Source organism: Podarcis erhardii (genome assembly GCF_964252035.2).
Source record: "Podarcis erhardii genome assembly, chromosome: 16".
In the NCBI taxonomy this organism is placed as follows: domain Eukaryota; kingdom Metazoa; phylum Chordata; class Lepidosauria; order Squamata; family Lacertidae; genus Podarcis; species Podarcis erhardii.
The window spans coordinates 25189619-25210484 of NC_138514.1; the positions used below are offsets into that span (position 1 = coordinate 25189619).

The following is a 20866-nucleotide window of genomic DNA, read 5'->3' on the forward strand; positions in this document are numbered from 1 at the left end:
AGGTCTGATGGCAGTGGTTGACCACCTTGGCCACTAGCCAAAGCTCTTCCCCAGCCCAGCCCATCTACCATTCTCCTCCCGTCCTTCCAGGACCCTGGATGCTTTTGAGCAGTGGGTGGTGCGCACTCATAGTAGAGACCCTTTTCATCCAGATGTGAAAGCCTGCCAGGAACCTTCCCCCCCACCACAACTGCCTCACATCTCCCATTGTCTTCAGGAAATGCAGAGAGTGGGTGTCTGTCACATCTTGATGCTGTTCCACAGAGCAGGAGCAGCCTCCATGTTATTGCAAAGACCAAGGTTTCAGGACAAGCTGCTCTGTTGCCTTGAGAAGGCATTGACTTCCCACAGAGAGGGGAACCTACCTAACCCACCGGGTGCGACTCCACCTGGTGCGACTCCACCAGGTATGACTCCACCAGGTGCGACTCCACCGGGTGCCACACCACCAATGGCGCCATAGCCAGGCACCACACCAGTCCCTGCAGGAAATGACAAACAAGAGGTCAGATTAGCCATTTGCCGCAAACCTTCAAATACCTGAAGTCCGCCCCCGGGAGATGGAGCCAGCTTGTTTTCTGCTGCTCCAGAGGGGAGGTCCTGAGCCAGTGGATTCAAATGATAAGAAAGGAGTTTCTGACTCAACATTAGGAAAAACTTTCTGAGGGTTTAGAGCTGTTTGACAGTGGAACGGACTCCCTTGGAAGGTGGTGGACTCTGAAGCACTGGAGAGGTTTTGAAGCAGAGGTTGGATGGCTACCTATCAGGGATTCTTGAGCTGTGATTCCTGCGTTGCAGGGAATTGGACTAGGTGGCCCCTGTGGGTCACTTGCAATTATACAATTCTGTGAATCCTTTGAGACCTGCTGCTCCTGGCTTTGTCTAGCCTGGCATGGTTAGCAGGGCCTTCATACCCTTCTCAAGAGCTTTTTGCCTGGCTGGGTCCTTGGCAATGCATGTTTGCTTGCCCCCACATGGAGGACAGAGAGGGCTGTGTGAGAGTGTGTAGAAACTAGCAAAAATCTACATGTGTTGTCCTGCCCAATTCTATTTATTCACTTATTTCATAAGATTTCTACACTGCTTGGTTGTAAAAAACAAAAGCCAAAAGCCAACCATCAGAGCGGCTTACAAAAAAGGAAAAACAGTAAAATTATCTCTAAGGAAATTAAGGGTTTCAAAAAGTTAAAATAATAATAAAGGTAAAGGGACCCCTGACCATTAGGTCTAATCATGACCGACTCTGGGGTTGCAGCGCTCATCTTGCTTTATTGGCCGAGGGAGCCGACGTACAGTTTCCGGGTCATGTGGCCAGCATGACTAAGCCGCTTCTGGCGAACGAGAGCAGCACACAGAAACGCCGTTTACCTTCCTGCCGGAGCGGTACCTATTTATCTACTTGCACTTTGACATGCTTCTGAACTTCTAGGTGGGCAGGAGCAGGGACCGAGCAATGGGAGCTCACCCCGTCACGGGGATTCGAACCGCTGACCTTCTGATTGGCAAGTCCTAAGCTCTGTGGTTTAACCCATCACAAAAAAGGACTAAAACTTTCAGATTGAAACCTTTGCTTCTGGCCCTGCCTACCTCTGGCATACGCATCCCCCCAAAAGTTTCCTGAAACAGAAGGGCTGAAAAAACTTCCTTGCTCCTGCTCTAGACCAGGCATAGGCAATCTCAGCCCTTCAGATGTTTTAGGACTACAACTCCTATCATCCCTGACCACTGGTCCTGTTTGCCTATGACTGCTCTAGACTTTATGGGTTTTCCGTAATACAGTGGTACCTCGCAAGACGAAATTAATTCGTTCTGCGAGTTTTTTTGTCTTGCGAATTTTTCGTCTTGCGAAGCACGGATTTTGGAAAAGCTTCAAAAATCACCAAAGCCTTCAAAAACCTCAAAAAAAAGGCTACCACACCGCGTGCTATGAGTTGCTCCTCGAAGTCAAGTCGCAACTGCACCCCCTGAATGCACCCTGGGTATTAATGGTTTTAAGAAAAAGGAAACAAACTTGCAAGACGTTTTCGTCTTGCGAAGCAAGCCCATAGGGAAATTCGTCTTGCGAAGCAACTCAAAAAACGAAAAACTCTTTCGTCTTGCAAGTTTTTCGTCTTACGAGGCATTCGTCTTGCGAGGTACCACTGTATATTAAGTGGCATCAGGTGGTCTGTCTGGAGTGCTGCTTTATAATCGCTTGATTTTCTTAAACAATCGAGCTCATGTTCTGTTTCCCTAAAGAAATCTTTCCATTCCTTCCTGCCTTGGCTCGGCCTGCCCTGATTTATCCAGCAGCCTCAATGCTGTTGGGACAGGAGGAGGATGCTCAGCTTACCGTAGGCGGCTGCCTTTGCCGCTGCCTTTGCTGCCGCTGCTGCAGACACTCCAGCTCCTGTTGGCAGAGACAAAAATGAGTCAAGGGGCTAGCCAGCCACGGCACCCATGCACTCCTGGAGCTACCTTGTTTATTTCATTTATGCACCAATTGGTTTTAAAAACAGAAACCTAAGCTGATTTACAAAGCAAGTCAAACAACAGAATTATTGGTAAAAACAACTCTTTAAGTTGCTGAATATTTCTGATGATACCATTGTAGATATAGTGCCAAAAGAATTGGTCTTACTTATGACCTTGGCAGCTCGAATAGGAATCACAATGGGGGCACGGGACCCAAAATCTTATACTGGACGCTTGGTACCACTCACTCTGGAATATAGCTATAATGGGGGAAATTAAGCATATTGTAGATTTCCACAGGGGCTAGCATGCCCAGGTGCTTTTAATATGATTTGCCTTTCCTTTATTATATATACAGCGAAACCATCTGAAATATACTCAGAGTTGAGAGTGGATTTCATGCTCTTTATTCAGCTCATAGTGGTGAGGAGGGAATGAATGTCCCCTCAAAGTATCTGCTTTATATACATTGTTTACACAATGGGCTGCATGTGATTGGCTAATTCCGGAATTCTCCTGTAGGCCAATCAGGTTGTGGATTCACTTCTATCTGGAGCTGGATTCACTTCTATCTGCATACTGCTGCATTGTTCTAGGACCAATCAGACTGCTGCATTCTGAATCTTATTGCTCTAGGACCAATCAGACTGCGGCATTTTGGATCCTATTGTTCTAGGACCAATCAGGCTGCTGCAGTTTGGATCCTATTCAACTCAGTACATAACACCCCTCCCCTCTATTCAACTCAGTACATAACACCATCATTTTCAAGGCAGCCCACATCAGAAATCTGGAACTATGTTGTCATATAACACTGATATTATTTACTTGTAACTTGCTTTCTTTTCACCTGTGTGCAACTGTACTCATTCTGTGTGTCTGTCTTTTAGTTTCTCATTTCAATTTTCATCTGTCGATATCATTGTTTTGTTTTATATACATTATAAAAATGAAATTTAAAAAAAACTTTACCAACACCCCCTACAACTCTTTTAAATATTCAAAAGATAACATCTGCAATATGCTTTAAAAAAGTATTAAAAGACACAGAAGATTTCTACATGTCTGCGCAGGCGTGCTTGAACAAAAGATGTTTTTAGCAGGCACTGAAAAGAGTGCAGTTAAGGCACCTGCCTTGTGTCAAAAGGCAGGGAGTTCCCAAGTGTAGGTGCTGCCATGCTAATAATGAATTTTCTTGCAAACACGTAAAGGGCATTATGTGGCACTTGCAGCAGTGTCAGTTCTGCAAATCAAAGTGATCTTGCAGGTAAACTGGTCCCATGTTGTTACCTTCTCATGTAAACGCACCTGGAACAGCAACTCCAGCACCGGGAACTCCACCAATGCCAGCACCAGGAACGCCACCAACTCCAGCGCCAGGAACTCCACCAACACCAGCACCAGGAACTCCACCAACACCAGCACCAGGAACTCCACCAACGCCAGCACCAGGAATAAGACCTGAGACAGAAAAAATGAATCTGAGAGCCAGGCCAGTTCCAACCAGCTCATCAGATCCCCACCATTAAAAGCAGCCAAAGATCCACAATCTAGACCCTGGAGGTGGCTACTGCCTCTTTGAGGGACCGTGCAGCTCCCTTAAAGGACGTCGTCATTTGGCCCCTTCAGAAACCCGGCCTGGATCTAGCCGATTTGGGTTAAGTCCTGCCGGGGACTGAACTTGCCATTCTGGGGCAAGAGTGAGTGGCGATGTCTCCACCCTTTAATTCTTGCAGGGGCTGGACTAAGATGACCCTGAGAGTCCCTTCCAAATCTACAATTCTATTATTCCAGGAGGTTTTGGATTACACCGATTATTTGGGTCTATTTCGGGCTGGCTGCAGTGGAAGATCTTTGGTGGAAGGCGGGCTCCCCTCCCCATTGCTGGGTAAGTGAAAAAATGACGAGTAGTGGTATTTCACTAGTGACCCAAGCGGATCCCCACCTATTCTTCGCCTCTGAGACATGAAACTTGAAATGGGCACAAGGATGTTAAGAGGGTTGCCTGGTGTGCCCAGTGCTGTGGAGTCCACTTGAGGCAGGATCTCTCCATGCCCTCCATCTCAAACCCCACCAAAAACTGTGACTCAACAACTCAGGATCTTACCATACTTTGCTGCTTTTGCCGCTGCGGCGGGACTCACTCCTGCCAAAGAGAAAACAGGAAAATAGGTCTCAGAAATAGGAGGTCAAGCAGGTACGCTTATAATTGTTTAAAATCGCTTTTGACATTAATGCTGTATTAGTGCTTTAATGCTGTAACCTGCCCTGGGACCTTAGGGTGAAGAGCAGGAAATGAATTAAGAATCATGATTTATCTGCACAGTTATTCCAGTACGTGCATTTTTGTACACGTAACGTAACTCGGCTGAAGAAATGCACTGCAAACGCCAGAGGAATGCAAATTTTAAAGGATGGGGGTCTGTGTTTCGTAAGTCACGAAAAGCAGATTATGAATGTGCAAACAGGATTGAATCCCTCCAATTTGACTTCACCTTCCTCATCTGTCCCCCCACCAATCCTCTGTGACACATACCTCCTACCCCAGTTCCTCCTGGGCCGACTCCAATAACACCAGGTGTGGCGCCAGGAACTACGCCACCTGGCCCAACCCCTGGGACACCAGCGCCACCGATGCCCGTCCCTGGAACTCGGCCACCTGGGGAAAGAGAGAGGAGAGGAGAGTAAAAAATTGCCAGAAACACAGCTGTCCTCTGGAATGGTGTTGGGGAGTCGCATCCTGGATAAAATTAGTCCATTTTGTTGAATTAATTAAATTAAATAACTTTCAATTGGATTTTGAATAAAGGCATGATTAATTGTGACTCTTTCATCGTTTTATTATATTTCTTAGGGGCTCTTGCAAACCACTGTTCTGAATCATGTGTTTTTTATAGAACAGTGGGCACTGGAGATGAGTTTATGGAACCAAAGAAGCAAGCCCCCCAAAAAGTTCGGGAACCACTGCATACCCGCCAAGTGTCCCGATTTTCCGGGGACAGTCCTGGAATGACAGAAGCCACCCCACTTTCTGATTTGATCATGGAATGTCCCTGTTTTCTATTTCCTCTCCTCCACACCCAAGCAGCTTACAGCTACAATTCCATTCCATTCTATTGATCTTTTGAAGCTGCTGTACATGACCCCTTCCCTCACACATTTTTTCTTTACAACAATCCTGTGAGGTAGGCTAGACTTGCTGAAACAATTATGAATTAAGAATACAAAAAGGGAGGCGCGAGGAAGTCATGGAAATAAGCAAATGAAAGATAAATATATGGAAATATTGGATGTTGTTTTTAAATGCTATTGTTTAGCTGTATTTTTCTTTATTTTCGAAGTATTGTAATCTTTTTTATTACTACTGTTTGTTCTTCTTTTTTCTTTTTTCTTTTTTCTTTTTTTTCTTTTTGTAATTGTTAAACTTTAAACTTTAATAAATATCTTTTTTTTTTAAAAAAGAGGTAGGCTAGGCTTAAAGGTTGCAATTGTCTCAAGGTGACCAATGTGTACGTGAAATATATGAGTGCGGGAGATGAAACACGGGAGAAGCCTCTTGATGTAGAATAGAATGTCCCTATTTTCATCTGAGAAATGTTGGAGGGTATGCCACTGGGTTAAACATACAGGGGTAGTTTGGGGGTGTGGAGGTCCCTATTTGTTTTAACCCATGCAAGACCTCCCTCCTGCAAGTCGCACCCAACATTCACGCAAAAGGCAGTTCAGTGGGACATAATTTGAAGGGTGTGTGTCTAAGACACCCTTCACATGCCTCCCCTGATGCAAATCCCACTGAGGCTTAAAGTACTGGCTCTTGGAAGAACGGCCGTGAAAGAGTACATCAGTGACGTATTTTAGTTTAAACCCCAACATTTTAAATAGCCAAAGCAGCCCAATGGGCAAGATCACTGGATTCCCTTTCATAGGATTATCATCTATACGTGACACGAGGGGCTTTTTGCTGCTCCACAATAAATTATGATTCCTACCACCACCGTCAACATTTCTGGCTATATGGAAAGTGAAGGGTTAATCTGGTCTTAAATTGAGGACCCCCCCATCTGCAATCTGCAGTTCAACACCCCGTAGAATCACATGTGTGTTGTAGCCAGGCTGATCCACTAGAGGGCAGCTTCCCTCTTCTGTGGGATCCCAACTCTGCTTGGGCCATAGAGCTAAAAGCATGTGGAACATCATGCAGCCTGAACCTCTGGTTTCAGCAGGCCCTCCCATCTCCAACTCTTTCGGGAATGTAGGTACCCATAAGGAATCAATGGAGTAATCTAAAATTTCACTGTAGCCTATCTCTCCCACACCCTACCTCTGCAAAAAAAAGATTACAGCATAAACAGTTCATGCACTTTCTAACTCGGGACTTGTGAGCAAAAACATATTTGCATATGCATCAGTTTTAACATATTTAAATCCACCACATTTCTGCACCCAGGTCAATGGAGTGCAAGGCTTCAGAATGAAGTTGAGAGTTAGACTCAGGCTGAACCAGCCTCTGTTTCAACCTCAAGGGGTGCTTCACAGGGGGAGGGGGTGGCTGGGAATCCAAACCACCACCACCCACCTCTGGGCTAAAAACAAGCAGGGAGTAGCTGCCACTTCAGGGCTGTCATAAGTTGCTCTCTGTCAAAGCCCCTCTATACGAGGACGATGACTTGCAAATGCAGGGCTAAACATAGCACAAGAACATAATAAGTGCACAGCTGGATCAAGCCAAGGGCCCATCCAGTCCAGTATCCTGTTATCACAATGGCCAACCTGATGCTCATTATGGGAGACCTGCAAGCAGGATTTGAGCACAAGAGCCCTCTCTCCTCCTATGTCTCCAGCAACTGGAATTCAGGAGCATTGCTGCCTCTTGCTATGGAGGCAGAGCAGAGCCATCCTGGCTAGCAGCCATCAATAGCCCTCTCCTCCTCCATGAATTGGTCCAATCCTCTTTTCAAGCCCTCCAAGTTGGTGGCCACTGCTGCCTCCTGTGGGAGGGAGTTCCACAGGTTCATTTTGCGTTGCGTGAAGGACTTCCTTAATCTTGTCCCAAATCTTCCGACATTCAGATTCATTGTCGTTCTAGTGTTATTATGAGAGAGAAAGGGAAACTTCTCTGCCCACTCTCTCCATGCCTTGCATGATTTTAGAAACCTCTATCATGTTGCCTCTTACTGGCCTTTTCTCTAAACTAAAAAGTCCCAAGCGCTGAAACCTTCCTTCATAGATTTGCTCCATCCCTAGTTGCCCTTTCCTCAACCTTTTCCAACTCTACAGTATCCTTCTTGAGGTGAAGTGACTAGAAATGAACACCGGATTTTGGTCTGTGGTCTTGCTGTGGAGACGAGTTACTCCAGCATCTAAAGTGCCCCAACTTCAACGCTGGAAGTTCCCTCCCCCACAATAAGCTCCAATGTGGTGTGGATAGAGATGATCCATGAAGCTCTGGCACCCTCGCTCCTAACCAATCACAGGGCGGAAGGTTACTAAGCACAGCGAAAACTGGAAAAGGAGCACATTCTCTCTCTCCCTCTCTTCCTTGCAGACACACTCCAGCGAAACCTGATTCGACTGTGGCTTTTCTTCAATCCCAAAATTGCACAGTTCCCCACTGGCCGCCAGCTTCCAATCAAAACCAGATGGCGTTCTGGGACGATCCCAGGAAAACCAGGCCAGGCCGCTATCACTCTCTGGAGCAGATCAGGTGCGGCTGGATGTGCAATGCTTGAGGCCGGGGGAAGAGTTACTAAGGACTCCAAGAAAGAGAGAGAGTGTGTGTGTGTGTGTGTGTGTGTGTGTGTGTGTTTTGGGGCTCCAGCCTGGTTGAGCTCACACCTTTGGAGCTGGAGTCTGTCCAGAAGATCCACCCCACCCCCAAATCAGATCTTATTCTCAGCACTCATGAAGCACTGGCATGGATCCATACTTGATAGTGCACTTCTCCTTGCTTCTGTGCAATTGGGGCAAGATTTCTCGCCCGCCCCAAATCCAAACCGGATTCACAAATCCAAACGCAAGAGGGCGTTGGGTGGCAGGAATGAAATTTCCATTAGAAAACACGAAAAATCTGAGTTTGGGGATCCACGTCTTTGGCAGGCCTCTTAAAGCGCAGAGGGAAAGAGATGGAATCTGGAGCGAAGTGTGAGGAGCGTTGAAATCAGTGCCAGATTTACGTATAAGCTAAACAAGCTATAGCTTAGGGCCCCACTCTCTTGGGGACCCTTCCTCCCACTCCAAACTGGACCCCTTCCCCTATCAATTTTGCACTGGCCACTAATATGCTACCAAGCCGAGTTCAAAGAGTCTGGATTAAATTAAAAGGTCCTCAACAATTTGGATACTTTAAGGACCACCTGATTCCATATATCCTTGCCCAGCCACTGAGATCTTAGGGAAAGGGGTTCTCTGTTAGTGGTCCCCCTTGGCTCAGGTGCCTGGCTCACATCTATAAAAAGATAAGAAGAGCCTGTTGGACTGCTCAGTGGCCCAACATAGCCCAGCATGATGCTGTCACAGTGGCCCACTGTGCCCCAAAGGGAAGCCCATAAGCGGGGCTTGAGTGCCACAGAAACTCTCCCAACTTGTGACTCCCAACATCTGGCATTATTCAGAAGCATATTGCCTCTTACTGTGGACAGAGCCACCCTGGCTAGTAGCCATTGATATCTCTCTCCTCCACGAATTTATCCAATCCTTTCAAAAAGCCATTCAGTTTGGCCATCACTGCCTCCTGTGGAAGCGAGTTCCAGAGTTTAACTCCGTGCTGTGTGAAGGACTTTCTTTTCTCTGTCCTGATACTTCCCAAATGGATGCCTGTGAGTTCTAGTGTTAGGAGAGAAGGGGAACAACTTTCATAGAGAGCCACATTCTCCATATCAGCCTCAGGATTGTGGAATTGACTGTGTGGAGCTTAGATCAGGCAAGCCACCTCCTCCTTCCTGTTGAATTTCAGGCACTTGGCAAAGACCTTTTGATTTCAGCAGGCATTCTCAGTAAGCTGTACTGTACCTATTGACGGAACTTGTGTTTCTACCCTTATGGCTTCTGTTTGTTTTAAGCGCTGCAGAAATCCTGTGATTTCTGGGCTGTTTTATCGATCAATTGGGTAAACAGCTCACCGTAAGCTGCTGCTTTGGCTGCTGCTTTGGCTGCCGCCGCCGCTGCCGCCGCTGGTCCACCTGCACCTGCAGTGAAAAAGGGTGAGAGAAACTGAGAGCCATTCCTTTTACCTGGCCAACCTGGATGGGCTTGTTTTTGAAGAGCACAACTGCAGAATCCTTTGGCCACAATGACGGCAAAGGCACTCACCTAGCGCATTTATCATTATCAGTATCATTTATTTATTTTTATTATTAATTGAATTGAATTTATTAGTTGCTTTTTCTTGCTGGGGCAACTCAAGGTGTCTTACAAAAACAAAGAAAAGAAGCCTCACAGGCTGTGAAGGACTTGCTCACAATTTTATTCACAGTTGCACGAATTATGATAGCTAGGAAGTGGAAGGGGCAAGCAGAATATAAAATGGAAGAATGGTATAAAGAGGTGTGGGATATAGCTATTAATGATAAATTAACATGTGCCATTAAAGTAAGACGGGGAATATGCAGGAGAAATGGTTTTGAGGAGATATGGAGGGTGTTTGTAGGATTTGTACTGTTAATACAGAAAGGGGCCAAACCGCTGCAAGAGGTGTTGAAATTTCGGGAGGTTGGATAGTTACAATGGAATGGTCTCGGCGGTGGGGTGCACATTCTTATTCTTATTTATTTATGATTATTACTTTGTCAAAATTTAAAGAACCTAAAAGAAAGAAAAAATCAAACCCACATACATACATACCAATGTGTTTACTATTGCCCCTTTAAAGGTGTTTACTATTGCCCATTAAAAGATGCTTCTCTATCACCCCTCCAAAGGCATTGACTATTAACTCTACAAAACTGTTTGCCTATTACCCATCCAAGGTCATTTACCTAGTGCTCCTGGGACACCAGCACCGGGCACCAAGCCTCCTCCAAGGGCCCCAGCGCCAGGGACCCCGACTGCCCCGGGCACAGCTCCAGCGCCTTTGGAGAAAGAAAGAAAGAAAGAAAGAAAGAAAGAAAGAAAGAAAGAGGAATGAATGAGGGCCAGCCAGAGCCTGGGCTTCAGAGCATGGCTACATATGGGCTCCTCCAGCATGGTGTCACTCACCATATTTGGCAGCTGCCTTTGCAGCGGCTACCTGAGCTCCCACACCTGCAAAAAGAACAAAAAGAGCTTCAGCAATGTGGCCACGTTGCTAGAATCTTCAGGACGCAAAGCGCAGATACGCCTTCCAGCTTACTGGCTTCAGAAATCTAGGATCCAAACCAAGTAACACAATGAAGCCAAGCCTTTTGGCAGATGTTTGACTCTATCAGCCTCAGCCAGCAGGGCCATTTTGGACTCCAACTCCCATCAGCCCCAGCTAGCCTGGCTAGCCTGGCTGGGGCTGCTAGGAGTTGTAGTTCAATGACATCTGGAGGCACCAGGTTGGCTAAGCACGTGTTGATTTCTGTCTGTTGAAATAAATAAATTAAGGTCTTATGTATATAATGAAGGTTCATAAATGTACCAAGCAAACATGCACATAGATATATAGGCCACATGTCTGAAGCTGCACAGGAGAGCAGCCATGGAGTCATTTTGACTCCCAGACTGACCAGGTGTTTTCTCTGCAAGGTCAAATGGAGGAGCCTCCCCATTGTCTTCTCCTTCACAAATCGTGTCTTAAGGGTATGCCTGTGTATGAATAGGGTGAGCCTGTGACTTGGCTCAGGAACGAAGTACTTATCATTACAAAAGACTGGCCAGGCTTCCCAGGGTATCAATCCAGTAAACATTAACAGGTAACTTGCCAGACAGGAGTTAAGCAACCCACTCAGATTATGAGGTAAACAACCCACTCAGATTTCTGCTTTAGCCCGCCCTTTCTGTGATGTAGGTATGATGTTTCTGGGGGTGGTCTTTGACTCCAAGATGGGCAATTTAAAATGTCTATATAAGGGCGGGCACACCTTGGTTCGGGGTCCTCCTCCTTCCCCTGAGTGTGAAGGGGGCAGCCTGTTGCAACAGTTCAATAAAGATCAGGCTTACAAGCTGCTTTTCTTCTCAATATTCTCTGGTTGGCCTCTTTGTAGGTTGGAGAACCTACAAAGGACTCTGTAAGGGCTCTTGTGTTTCCCACAAGGGAATAAGGGCAGATTTTCGTTTATTACACTGTGCAGAGCCACAGAGGTGTCAGCAAGGGGTCCAAGACTCTGGGGGTCATCCTTCGCCGGTGTTGTGTGCTAGTGGAACCCGCTTACCTGTCCCTGTTGGGTAACCGGCCTTCCCTCCGGCACCACCGTACACGCCGCCCGGCCCAACACCTAGAACCACAAAGAGAAATCAAGTCTTCAGGGGAGAAGAACCGCCCAATGCAAAGCCCAGAGGAAATTGGCCAGGGGTTGGCGATGTGGGTTCCAAGGATCAGAGACTTTTTGTTGTGCTTTTGCCCATCCCCAGATTGCTTCAGAGAGATGTGGTACAGTCCCCTCCTCCTTCTTATTGATGCAAAGAACTAGACTTCTACACTGAGATATTGGTGCCAGCATCAGCTCTGCTGCTCAATCAAGGGATTGTAGTTTTGAATGGCAACTGATGGAGTTTCCGAAGGGGGTTCAAAATCCCCCCTCAAAAAGCACAGCCCTCACTCAAAAGCCGTGAGAGTGAAACAGGTTTCAAACCGACTAGTTGAAATCTGTAGCACTGAGGTGCCTGCACAGCCAGCCTCATTTGTGGTACCCAGAGTCAAACCTTGGAGAAGTCCATCCCAAACACAGATCCATGTACTTTCATCCCCCAAAATGCACCCGTTTCTCTCAGCCCCCATCTCCCCCAGGCCACAAACTAGGCAGTTGAGACCAAGAGAACTCACCGCCATAAGGCCCCTTCCCAGCGCCATATGGGAGGCCATAATAGCTACCTGGAAAAGAAAAGGGGGGGGGGGAGCATGTGAGCCTAAGGAACTGCCTGCCACTGCCTCATCGAGCACAGAATGGCCTTTGGTTACCCACCTACTAGAGCTCCTTTCAGTCTGGAGATGATATCAGGGGTTAAACGTGGGACCCTTCTGAATGCAAAGCGAGTCCTTAACCCCTTATCAGAAAGTTAAGCCAGCAGAGCCAGTTTTTAATATCTTTAATAATTCCCCACCCCCCCCAATAGCTGAGATGTTAAAGGGATGGTTTGCATTTGCGCTAAAAACCATGGCTAGCTGCCTTAGAGATAGAAGCTGTCCATCTTTATACATTTAAAAAAATTAACAACAGAAATGAGATGCCTTTCACCAGTGATGGGAACCTCAGGCTCAGAGGCTCTCCCAACCTCACTATCTGGCTCCTGAGACTTTCATCAGGCCACACACCCCGTCTCCAGGCCACACCCCTTACCGATCCTGCTAGGCACCCTCTGAGTGATTTTTCCTAGCTAGGATCTGCCCTTGCCCTGATAATCCTTTAATCTGCTGGGAGCCACCCAGAGTGGCTGGAGAAACCCAGCTGGATGGGCAGAGTATAACTAATAAATTATGATGGTATTGTTTCTTACTTGTCTGGACAATGGAAAGTGTGTGTGTGTGTGTGTGTGTGTGTGTGTGTGTGTGTAAATGTAAAAACAAGCCTGGTGTTCAAAGGCAGAACTACTATTATCCATGCTTTTTTCTTAAAAAATGTTTAGGGATACTCTCATTTTAACTCAAGAAAATCACCATTTTATAGTTCAAATCAGGGGAAAATAAATATATTAAATAGACAAAAGTACAAAGATTCACAAAATGTTTAGGGGTATGCGTACCCCTGTGTCCCTCCAGAAAAAAAAACCACTGACCATTACCCATTAATTAAAATTAGCCTTTGTTGTTCCACCCACTTTTGTTTCTGTCTCCACCCACCATTGGTATACGGCCCCCGGAAGGCTGCTTAGAAGGGAACGTGACCCCTCAGGTGAAAATAGGTTCCTCACCTTTGCCTTTCACATTTGACATGAGCATTACAGCCCTTTATTATAGGAACCCGAACCGCCACTTAACAGCTCTGCAACCAAGGGTGGGTTTTGGTCCCATTTTACGGAAGCAGAACTGAGGCCGGGGCGGGCGGTGACCTGCACGAGCCGCACACAGTGAGTCAACAGTCTCAGAAAGGACTCAAACCCAGAGCCTGGGTCGCTTGCCAAAAACAAGAGGTGAGGGGAGATATGCCTGGCGTTCTTTCGATCGTGGAAAGAGGACCTTCTTGGAGTGGGGTTTTCAACAGCAATTTGGTTCTAGGTGTCAGGCTCACCAGGGAGTTTGGGTGCCTTGATGGGATAGCCCAGTGGAAGCCCAGGCTGCTGCCCTCCAAAGACTCCGAAGGCTAGAACAACAAAGGAAAAGAAAATGAGGCTTCCCACAGTGCAACCATTCTCACCACCCTACTCCACCATGGTGGGTCGATCTGTTTCCCTCCCGGCTCTTTTGGGAATGGGGCACATGCATAGGTGTGTTTTGATAACCTACGAGAGAGCCCGTTGACAGCGCCTCCTCCTGCCCCTGAAAGGAAAAGAGTTAATGATTACTGGCTGTCCTTGCACACAACACATGATACATGGTGGTCAAAACATTTCAATGCAATTGTCAGAAGGCTTGACGTGTTGCAAGATTTAGTGCAGGCTTCCTCAACCTCTGCCCTCCAGATGTTTTGAGACTTCAATTCCCTCATCCCTGACCACTGGTCCTGCTAGCTAGAGATCATGGGAGTTGTAGGCCAAAAACATCTGGAGGGCCAAAGTTGAGGAAGCCTGATTTAGTGCTTAGTGTCGGACGAGGACCTGGGAGAGAACAGGGTTCAAATCCACACACAGCCATGAAGCTCCCTGGGTGATTTTAGGCCAGTCTCTGTCAGCCTAACCTACCTCACAAGGTTGTCGTGAGGGTAAGATGAGGATGAGGAGAATTATGTGCGCCACCTTGAGTTCCTCGGATGGAAGGTTGGGTATATAAGTGCAATGAATGATAAATACATTTATTTTCTGATCACACATAATAGTTTTTATTTAAAGCTTGTTTTGGCCAAAAGAGTGGATTTCAAAGTGCAAGGGACCTTTGGCCCTCCAGATGCTGCCAAACTACAACTCCCATCACCATCCCTGGGTGCCTGGCCTGGTCCATGCAGGATCTTCTGATATTATTAAGTACGGTAAGTACGACAGCCGGAGTTCTGTAGTAGTGAGCATTCATCATGTGTGAAATGGCCCAAATTCTAGTGCAAGGGTAATCAACATGGTGCTCTCCATATGTTGTCAAACTACAACTCCCATGAGCCCTGACCTTTGGGTCTGCTGGCAGTTGGGGTCCAATGACATCTGGAGGCACCACAATGGCTATGCTTGTTCTAGCAACTGGACGACTTGAGAGTCGGCTGCAGGAGACTTCCTCCCAATGAAAACTGCCATAATAATTTGAGAAACAAAGCCCATCGGAAGGTGACAAGCCCCACCTTCTCTGGAGCAAGGAATGGATAGAAGCCATCATTGGGGGGGGAGGGGTAAGAAGGCTTACCTGGAACTTTTGGCTTCACTCCAGTTCCGGTGGGAACGCCAGGCAGGACTCCTACACCAGGATAACGGATCCCTGGAAGAGGAACAGAAGATGCTGGACTCTTTTAAAAACTAAAGCAGGGCTTCAAATGTGGGTCTTTATTTGAATGCGCTCAAAAGCTGAACTGGAAACTGGAAACAGGATGGGATGTGCTAAGAATGTGTTGGCTTTTGACACCATGTGCTGAACTGTTGAGTTCCTATGGGAGAACACAGATATCTGCCTTATATGGAGTTGAAGCCCTATGAGGAATGGTTGAAGGAGCTGGGTATGTTCAGCCTGGAAAAAAGGAGACTTAGTGGAGATAGGAGAACCATCTTCTAATATCTCAAAGGCTGTCACATGGAAGAGGCAACAAGCTTCTCCTGTTCTGGAGGGCAGGACTCGAACCAATAGCATCAAGTTACAAGAAGGGAGATTCTGGCTAAAGATCAGGAAGAACTTTCTGGCAGTAAGCTGTTCCACAGCAGAACGGACTCCCATGATAAGTGGTGGACTCTTCTTCATTGGAGGTTTTTAAGCAGAGGTTGGATGGCCATCTGTCATGGATGCTTTCGCTGAGATTCCTGCAGTGCAGGGGGTTGGACTAATGACCCAGGATGTCCCTTCCAACTGATACCTTTTGCCTGCAAGGCAGCTGAGCTAAGATTCCAGTCCTCATGGTTCCAGATCAAGGGCAGATTTAAACAGAAACAGAAGAAGCTTACCCTGAGAGTCAGACTTCTGGTTCCCCTAACTTGGTACTGCCTGCACTGACTGGCAGCAGTTCTCCAGGGTTTCCAGCAGGGGACAGCCCCAGCCATACCTAGAGATGGCCTTGAGGACTGAACCTAGGACCCTCTGCATGCAAGGTTGAGACCGTACTACTGAGCTATGGTCCTTCTCCAGAATGGGACAGAACTCACCTGTGCCAGGGAGCACACCTCCAGGGAAGACGCCAGGGATCCCCACACCTGTCGAGGAGAGAGCGCAAAGTGTGAGCACCAGACATGGAACCAAGGCAGTGGAGCATCTGCAACATGCAGCCTACAGAAGGGGGCAGCCTTCGACCTACCAGGGATTTTACCAGGCTTGGCCCCAACACCAGCCCCGCCAGCTCCTGGTTGCAAGACGCCACCTGTGGGAGGGAGACAGAGAAAGAGAAATATCACAGGATGGCCAGAGAGTCTCAGGCCTGGGGGCTGAATGTGGCTTTCCAGGCCTCTGTGGGCACTTTCCAAGCCATGCCTCCTCTCTAGACCACACCCCCTCTAGCCTGGTTCTGAGCCCTCCTTGCAGGCCTTTGCCGGGCTGGAATGTAACGTGTGTCACTTCCTGTGCTGACAGGAAACACAGGCAAGGCTGAACTAGATGGGCCAATTCTCTCTCCAGTGTTCCTAAGTCTCTGGGGTGCAAGGAGATCAAGGCAACATACCCTGTGGAAATAGCTTACCTCCAGGTACACCCACGCCACCTCCAGGTACGCCTACACCGGCTCCAGGTACACCCACGCCAGCTCCAGGTACGCCTACACCAGTACCTGCACCAGCCCCAGCGCCTGTTTAAGGAACAACACAAACAGAGTCTCAGGAACTCAGACCCTGTTGTCATAGCTGGAGCAGCCATGATCACATTTCAGAAAGCCGCCTTCCCCCTCACCCAAAATATTTATTTTCTGAGTGCCTAAAAGCAGGAATCACTTGCTCTCAGAGGAGCACATTCCTTGTGCTTCTGGGTGAGTTGCTGTCCAGAACAGGGACTCATCCAGAAGCCTACAAGAGGCTGTCTGTTCTGCTATGTCCCTGCACCACAAGCGATGGCATCCTCTGGTGCAGAGAAGGCATTCGAATGACTAGAATGGGAAGCCTCCTCAAATGACTGCATCTCTGTATTGCGACAGCCCAACATCACCACTGAGGGATTGTTTGGGAATTGCCTCCTAAGGGGAAAATATCAGGAGGGGAGACCAGCAAAGCAATGGCTGCATTGTGGGGCAGAGACGCAGCCAGAGCACAGATTCTGTGTCCCACGGAGTAGGCAGGCAGAAGAACCTCCATAATCATCAGAGGTACCTGCAGCCTTGACTCACCAGCCTTGGCAGCTGCCTTATAAGCAGCAGCTGCCGCTGCAGGGCTTCCGGCACCTGGGTAGACACCTCCTGGATAGACACCTCCTGGATAGGCGCCACCTGGATAGACACCACCACCTAGGGCAGAGAAGGAGAGTGGCACTGAGTGTCAGGGCTGGAGTCAGATGCAGGTCAGCTTGAAAGATGCAGGACTCTGTCATCAGTGAAGCTAACTCTTCCTTCGAAATGGCATGCAACTCAGCAAAACTTCCAAGCAGGTCTTGCCCCTATGGAGCAGCTGCCTTCCACCCCTCCTAAGGTTCCTCCTCTCCCAGACGTTTTCCAAGCCATCTGCATCTGTGTGTTTAGGACCTCTACTCTGCCCCCTCCTCATTATTCTCTGTGTTATTGGAGACCAGCAGGGAGGGGAGTTCGTTGCAGCAGGAGAGGGAGACTCCCTGGATTCTTTTGCAGCCTCTTGACCCCTTGGAGTCTGAACACCCTGTCACAGGCTCTTCCTGCTCGCTAAACCCTGTTGCCCCTTCATCATCCAGTTGCTCCTCCCAATCTGCTCCTTTTGACCTCTCCCCAGTGTCCGGCCACCAGTCCCCAGGCTCTGAGCCTTCCTCCTTGGGGGTTTCCCTCGGGGGTTTCCTGGTTGGTGCCTGTCACCACTCCTCTTTGTCCAGCCACTGAGCTCCACTTGCTTTCTATGTGCCCATCTCTTAAACTAGCAAGAGCCATCCAACCTGGTTGCCATCACTGACTCCTGCAGGAGCGAGTTCCAACAGCTCCCAAAAGAATTTTTTTGGGGGTCCACCCCCTGTTCCCATAAATTCATCCCCCCAACCCTATAAAATGCATTATTCAGAATAGCAGCCTGCATGACCCACTAAGGCCGATAAACAACGCAATAAAATTCAAAGCAGCAACAATTAAATGTGCATTTATTCAAAATCCAATTAGAAAATTGATGATTCAGTGATACCAGCTTTTCAAAATCTGATAGTCGTTTTCACCTCCAGCCTCTGTGATTGCCTCTTAGTACCCACCTAGGTAAGCCCACCCCATGGGCACAATGCCACACACTTTGAGAACCACTAGGTCAAGCAGGCATTCTGCCCTCACAAGCAGCATAGGGCGCTGTCCCCATTGCCAGTGCTGAAGTAAGACTCAGCTGCCAGTCTGCTTTTGAGCATGGAATGGGATAAGGTGGCACCTTTCTGCTTTGCCCCAGGCAACAGTTGTGTTGAGCCAGTGCTCTGCATATCCTCCAAACAATTCCCTCTCACCAGCTTGGGAGCCCTAGAAGAGCTGGTAGTGGGTCTGAGATACCTGCTCTCAGCCAGACCTTCCCAGGAAACGGCTGGAGAGCTCACGTGCGCAGGGCAAGCTTACCTAGTGCTCCAGTGCCTCCGACAACCCCTCCGACACCTGCAGAGGAGAAAAGAAGCCAGGGCATCAGAAGTCCTGCAGTTGGATCAGCCCACAGACGACCCATCTAGCCCAGTGTACTGTTCTCACAGTAGCCACCAAATGCCATAAACACAAAAAGCCTTATCCTTTCCTGTGGTTTCCAGCAAGTGGCCTTCAGAAGCATCAGTGCTTCTGACCATGGAGGCAAAACATAGCCATCCCGGCTGGCTAGTAGCCAACAATAGCCCTCTTCTCCCTGAATTTATCCAATCCTCTTTTAAAGCCATCTAGGTCGGTCACCATAACTGCCTCCTGTGGGAACTGTGAATTCCACAGTTTAACTATGTGAATCATAGAACCACAGAACTTGAAGGGACCCCAAGGGTCATCCAGTCCAACCCCCTGCAAATGCCGGAATAAGAAGCCCTTCCTTTTAGCTGTCGCAAATCTTCCAACATTCAGCACCATCTGATGTCCACAAGTTGCAATGTTATAAGAGACAGGAAAAAACCTTTTCCCTATCCACTTTCTTGAGGTTGTGCATCAGTTTATAAAGGTCTATCTTGCTTTACTTTCCTCTAAACTAAAAATCCCCAGAGGCTGCAACCACTCCTCACAGGGGAGACTTTCTATCACCTTACTCTTTTCCAAACTTTTTCCATTTCCCACCAGCATGGGCATAGCCAGGGGGGCAGGGAGAGGCAGCTGCCCCCCTAAATCAATAAAAAAAATCAATAAAACACATAGCAAACTGAGGTTCTGCCCTCCCCGACCAACAAAAGGCCTGTTCCGCCCCCTAACAAAAATCCTGGCTATGCCCAGTGGCCGATCATGATGTGGTCAACATCTGGAGGGCCACAGATTCCCCCATCCCTGGTACAGAACCTGGGGAGAGGAGTACACAAGTAAGCCCACTGGGCTGCCTCTTCCTCCTCCTCTCCCCATTTAGTAGCCACAACAAGAGAGGAGAGACCATGTCAGTCACAAAGAGCATTGGGGGAAGTGGAGATGGCCACTTACCTGGTTTGGGGGGCTTTGCTCCTGCTCCAAATCCTGGGGATAAAGGGAGGCATCGGGTACAGTTAGATGAGCGCCAACGTCAGGAGAAGTGTCCCCAAAAGCAACAGTGGGCAGAGCAAAGGATTGGGACACTGTATGGTAGGCTACACCCGAGCCCCATGACAGTCAGAAATTCTCACACCCACAAAAACACACACTACTTTAACAGTCATCCAAGCAAGCAAGAGGCAACCTCTCAGGTCAAGAACCCATCCCTGCCAGGCAATACCACCCCAGGTAGGTGCAGGGCAGATGAGGGTCTCAGGGGCCACATAGAGGGCTACATGCAGCACCCAGGCCTGAAATTCCCTGTCCTCACACTTCCCTAATGTGAACTAGATTGGTGGACATAAACAGAGACAGGGCCTTCATGGTGACTGGCCCCATTCTGTGGAATCCCCTCCCCAGAAAGGCAAACATGGGTGCTACCCTGAAGACTTTAAAATGGACTTTGAAGACTCCCCACTCACATTTCCCAACTGTCTGATGCTAAGCTCCAAAGTATATCATGGGCAGCCAACGTGACACCCTATAGATGCTATTTCCAGCAGCTGGTATTCAGAAACATTGCTGCCTCCAAGTATGTAGGCAAAGCATAGCCATCTTGGCTAGTAGCCGTCAATAGCTTTATTGTCCTCCACGAATTTGTCTAACCCTCTTTTAAAGCTGCCTAAGTTGGTGGCCATCCCTGCCTCTTGTGGGAGAGAGTTTGAAAGTTTAACTATGCAATGCATGAAGAATCATGGAGTTGGAAAGGGATCCTGAGGACCATCTAGTCCAACCTGCTGCAATGCAGGAATATGCAGCCATCCCTTATAGGGATCGAACCTTCAACCTTGGCATCATCAGCACCCTGCTCTGACCAGCTAAGCTATCCAGTAGTCCTTCCTTTTGCAGGTTCTGAATCTTCCCTTGTTCTCCTTCGTTAGATGTCCAGGAGGGCCAGCGTTTTGAGAGACGGAGGAAAGCTTTCCTCTACCCACTTTCTCCATGCCATGCACAATTTTACAAACTCCTCTTGCTTGTCTTTTCTCTAATCTAAAAAGTCCCAAACACTGCAACCTTTCCCTGTGGGGGATTTTCTGCACCTCCTCGATCGTTTGGGTTGCCCTTTTCTGATCCTCGGTTCAGTTTAGGGTCAATGTTGATCCATGGGTGAAACAGGGGAAAGGACCACCACCTATGTTCCCTGCCCCATGCATTATCTTCTAAACCGTTCGGTCGCTCAAGCGCAGGAGGCAGAGAGCATCCTT

At 48.0% G+C, this 20866-nt stretch overlaps 1 protein-coding gene across 8 annotated transcripts in view; it reads right to left on the reverse strand.

Annotated features, from left to right (window-relative positions):
• The window catches only part of ELN (elastin), a 59560-nt gene that overhangs the window by 11843 nt on the left and 26851 nt on the right, over window positions 1-20866 (reverse strand). For 2 of the 8 annotated variants that reach the window (XM_081843776.1, XM_081843771.1), the window contains 19 exons: window positions 19575-19607; window positions 18537-18572; window positions 17160-17276; window positions 16524-16628; window positions 16146-16208; window positions 15997-16044; window positions 15053-15124; window positions 14012-14044; window positions 13797-13868; window positions 12395-12442; window positions 11784-11846; window positions 10648-10692; window positions 10428-10520; window positions 9573-9638; window positions 4991-5113; window positions 4562-4600; window positions 3763-3915; window positions 2333-2389; window positions 366-482 (listed from right to left, as the gene is read on the reverse strand). In XM_081843776.1, the coding sequence (XP_081699902.1) occupies window positions 366-482; window positions 2333-2389; window positions 3763-3915; window positions 4562-4600; window positions 4991-5113; window positions 9573-9638; window positions 10428-10520; window positions 10648-10692; window positions 11784-11846; window positions 12395-12442; window positions 13797-13868; window positions 14012-14044; window positions 15053-15124; window positions 15997-16044; window positions 16146-16208; window positions 16524-16628; window positions 17160-17276; window positions 18537-18572; window positions 19575-19607 (1383 nt within the window). Of the gene's footprint in view, window positions 1-365; window positions 483-2332; window positions 2390-3762; window positions 3916-4561; window positions 4601-4990; window positions 5114-9572; window positions 9639-10427; window positions 10521-10647; window positions 10693-11783; window positions 11847-12394; window positions 12443-13796; window positions 13869-14011; window positions 14045-15052; window positions 15125-15996; window positions 16045-16145; window positions 16209-16523; window positions 16629-17159; window positions 17277-18536; window positions 18573-19572; window positions 19608-20866 lie in introns of all 8 variants that reach the window. The other 6 variants (XM_081843778.1, XM_081843772.1, XM_081843774.1 and 3 more) reach the window with 5 other exon arrangements.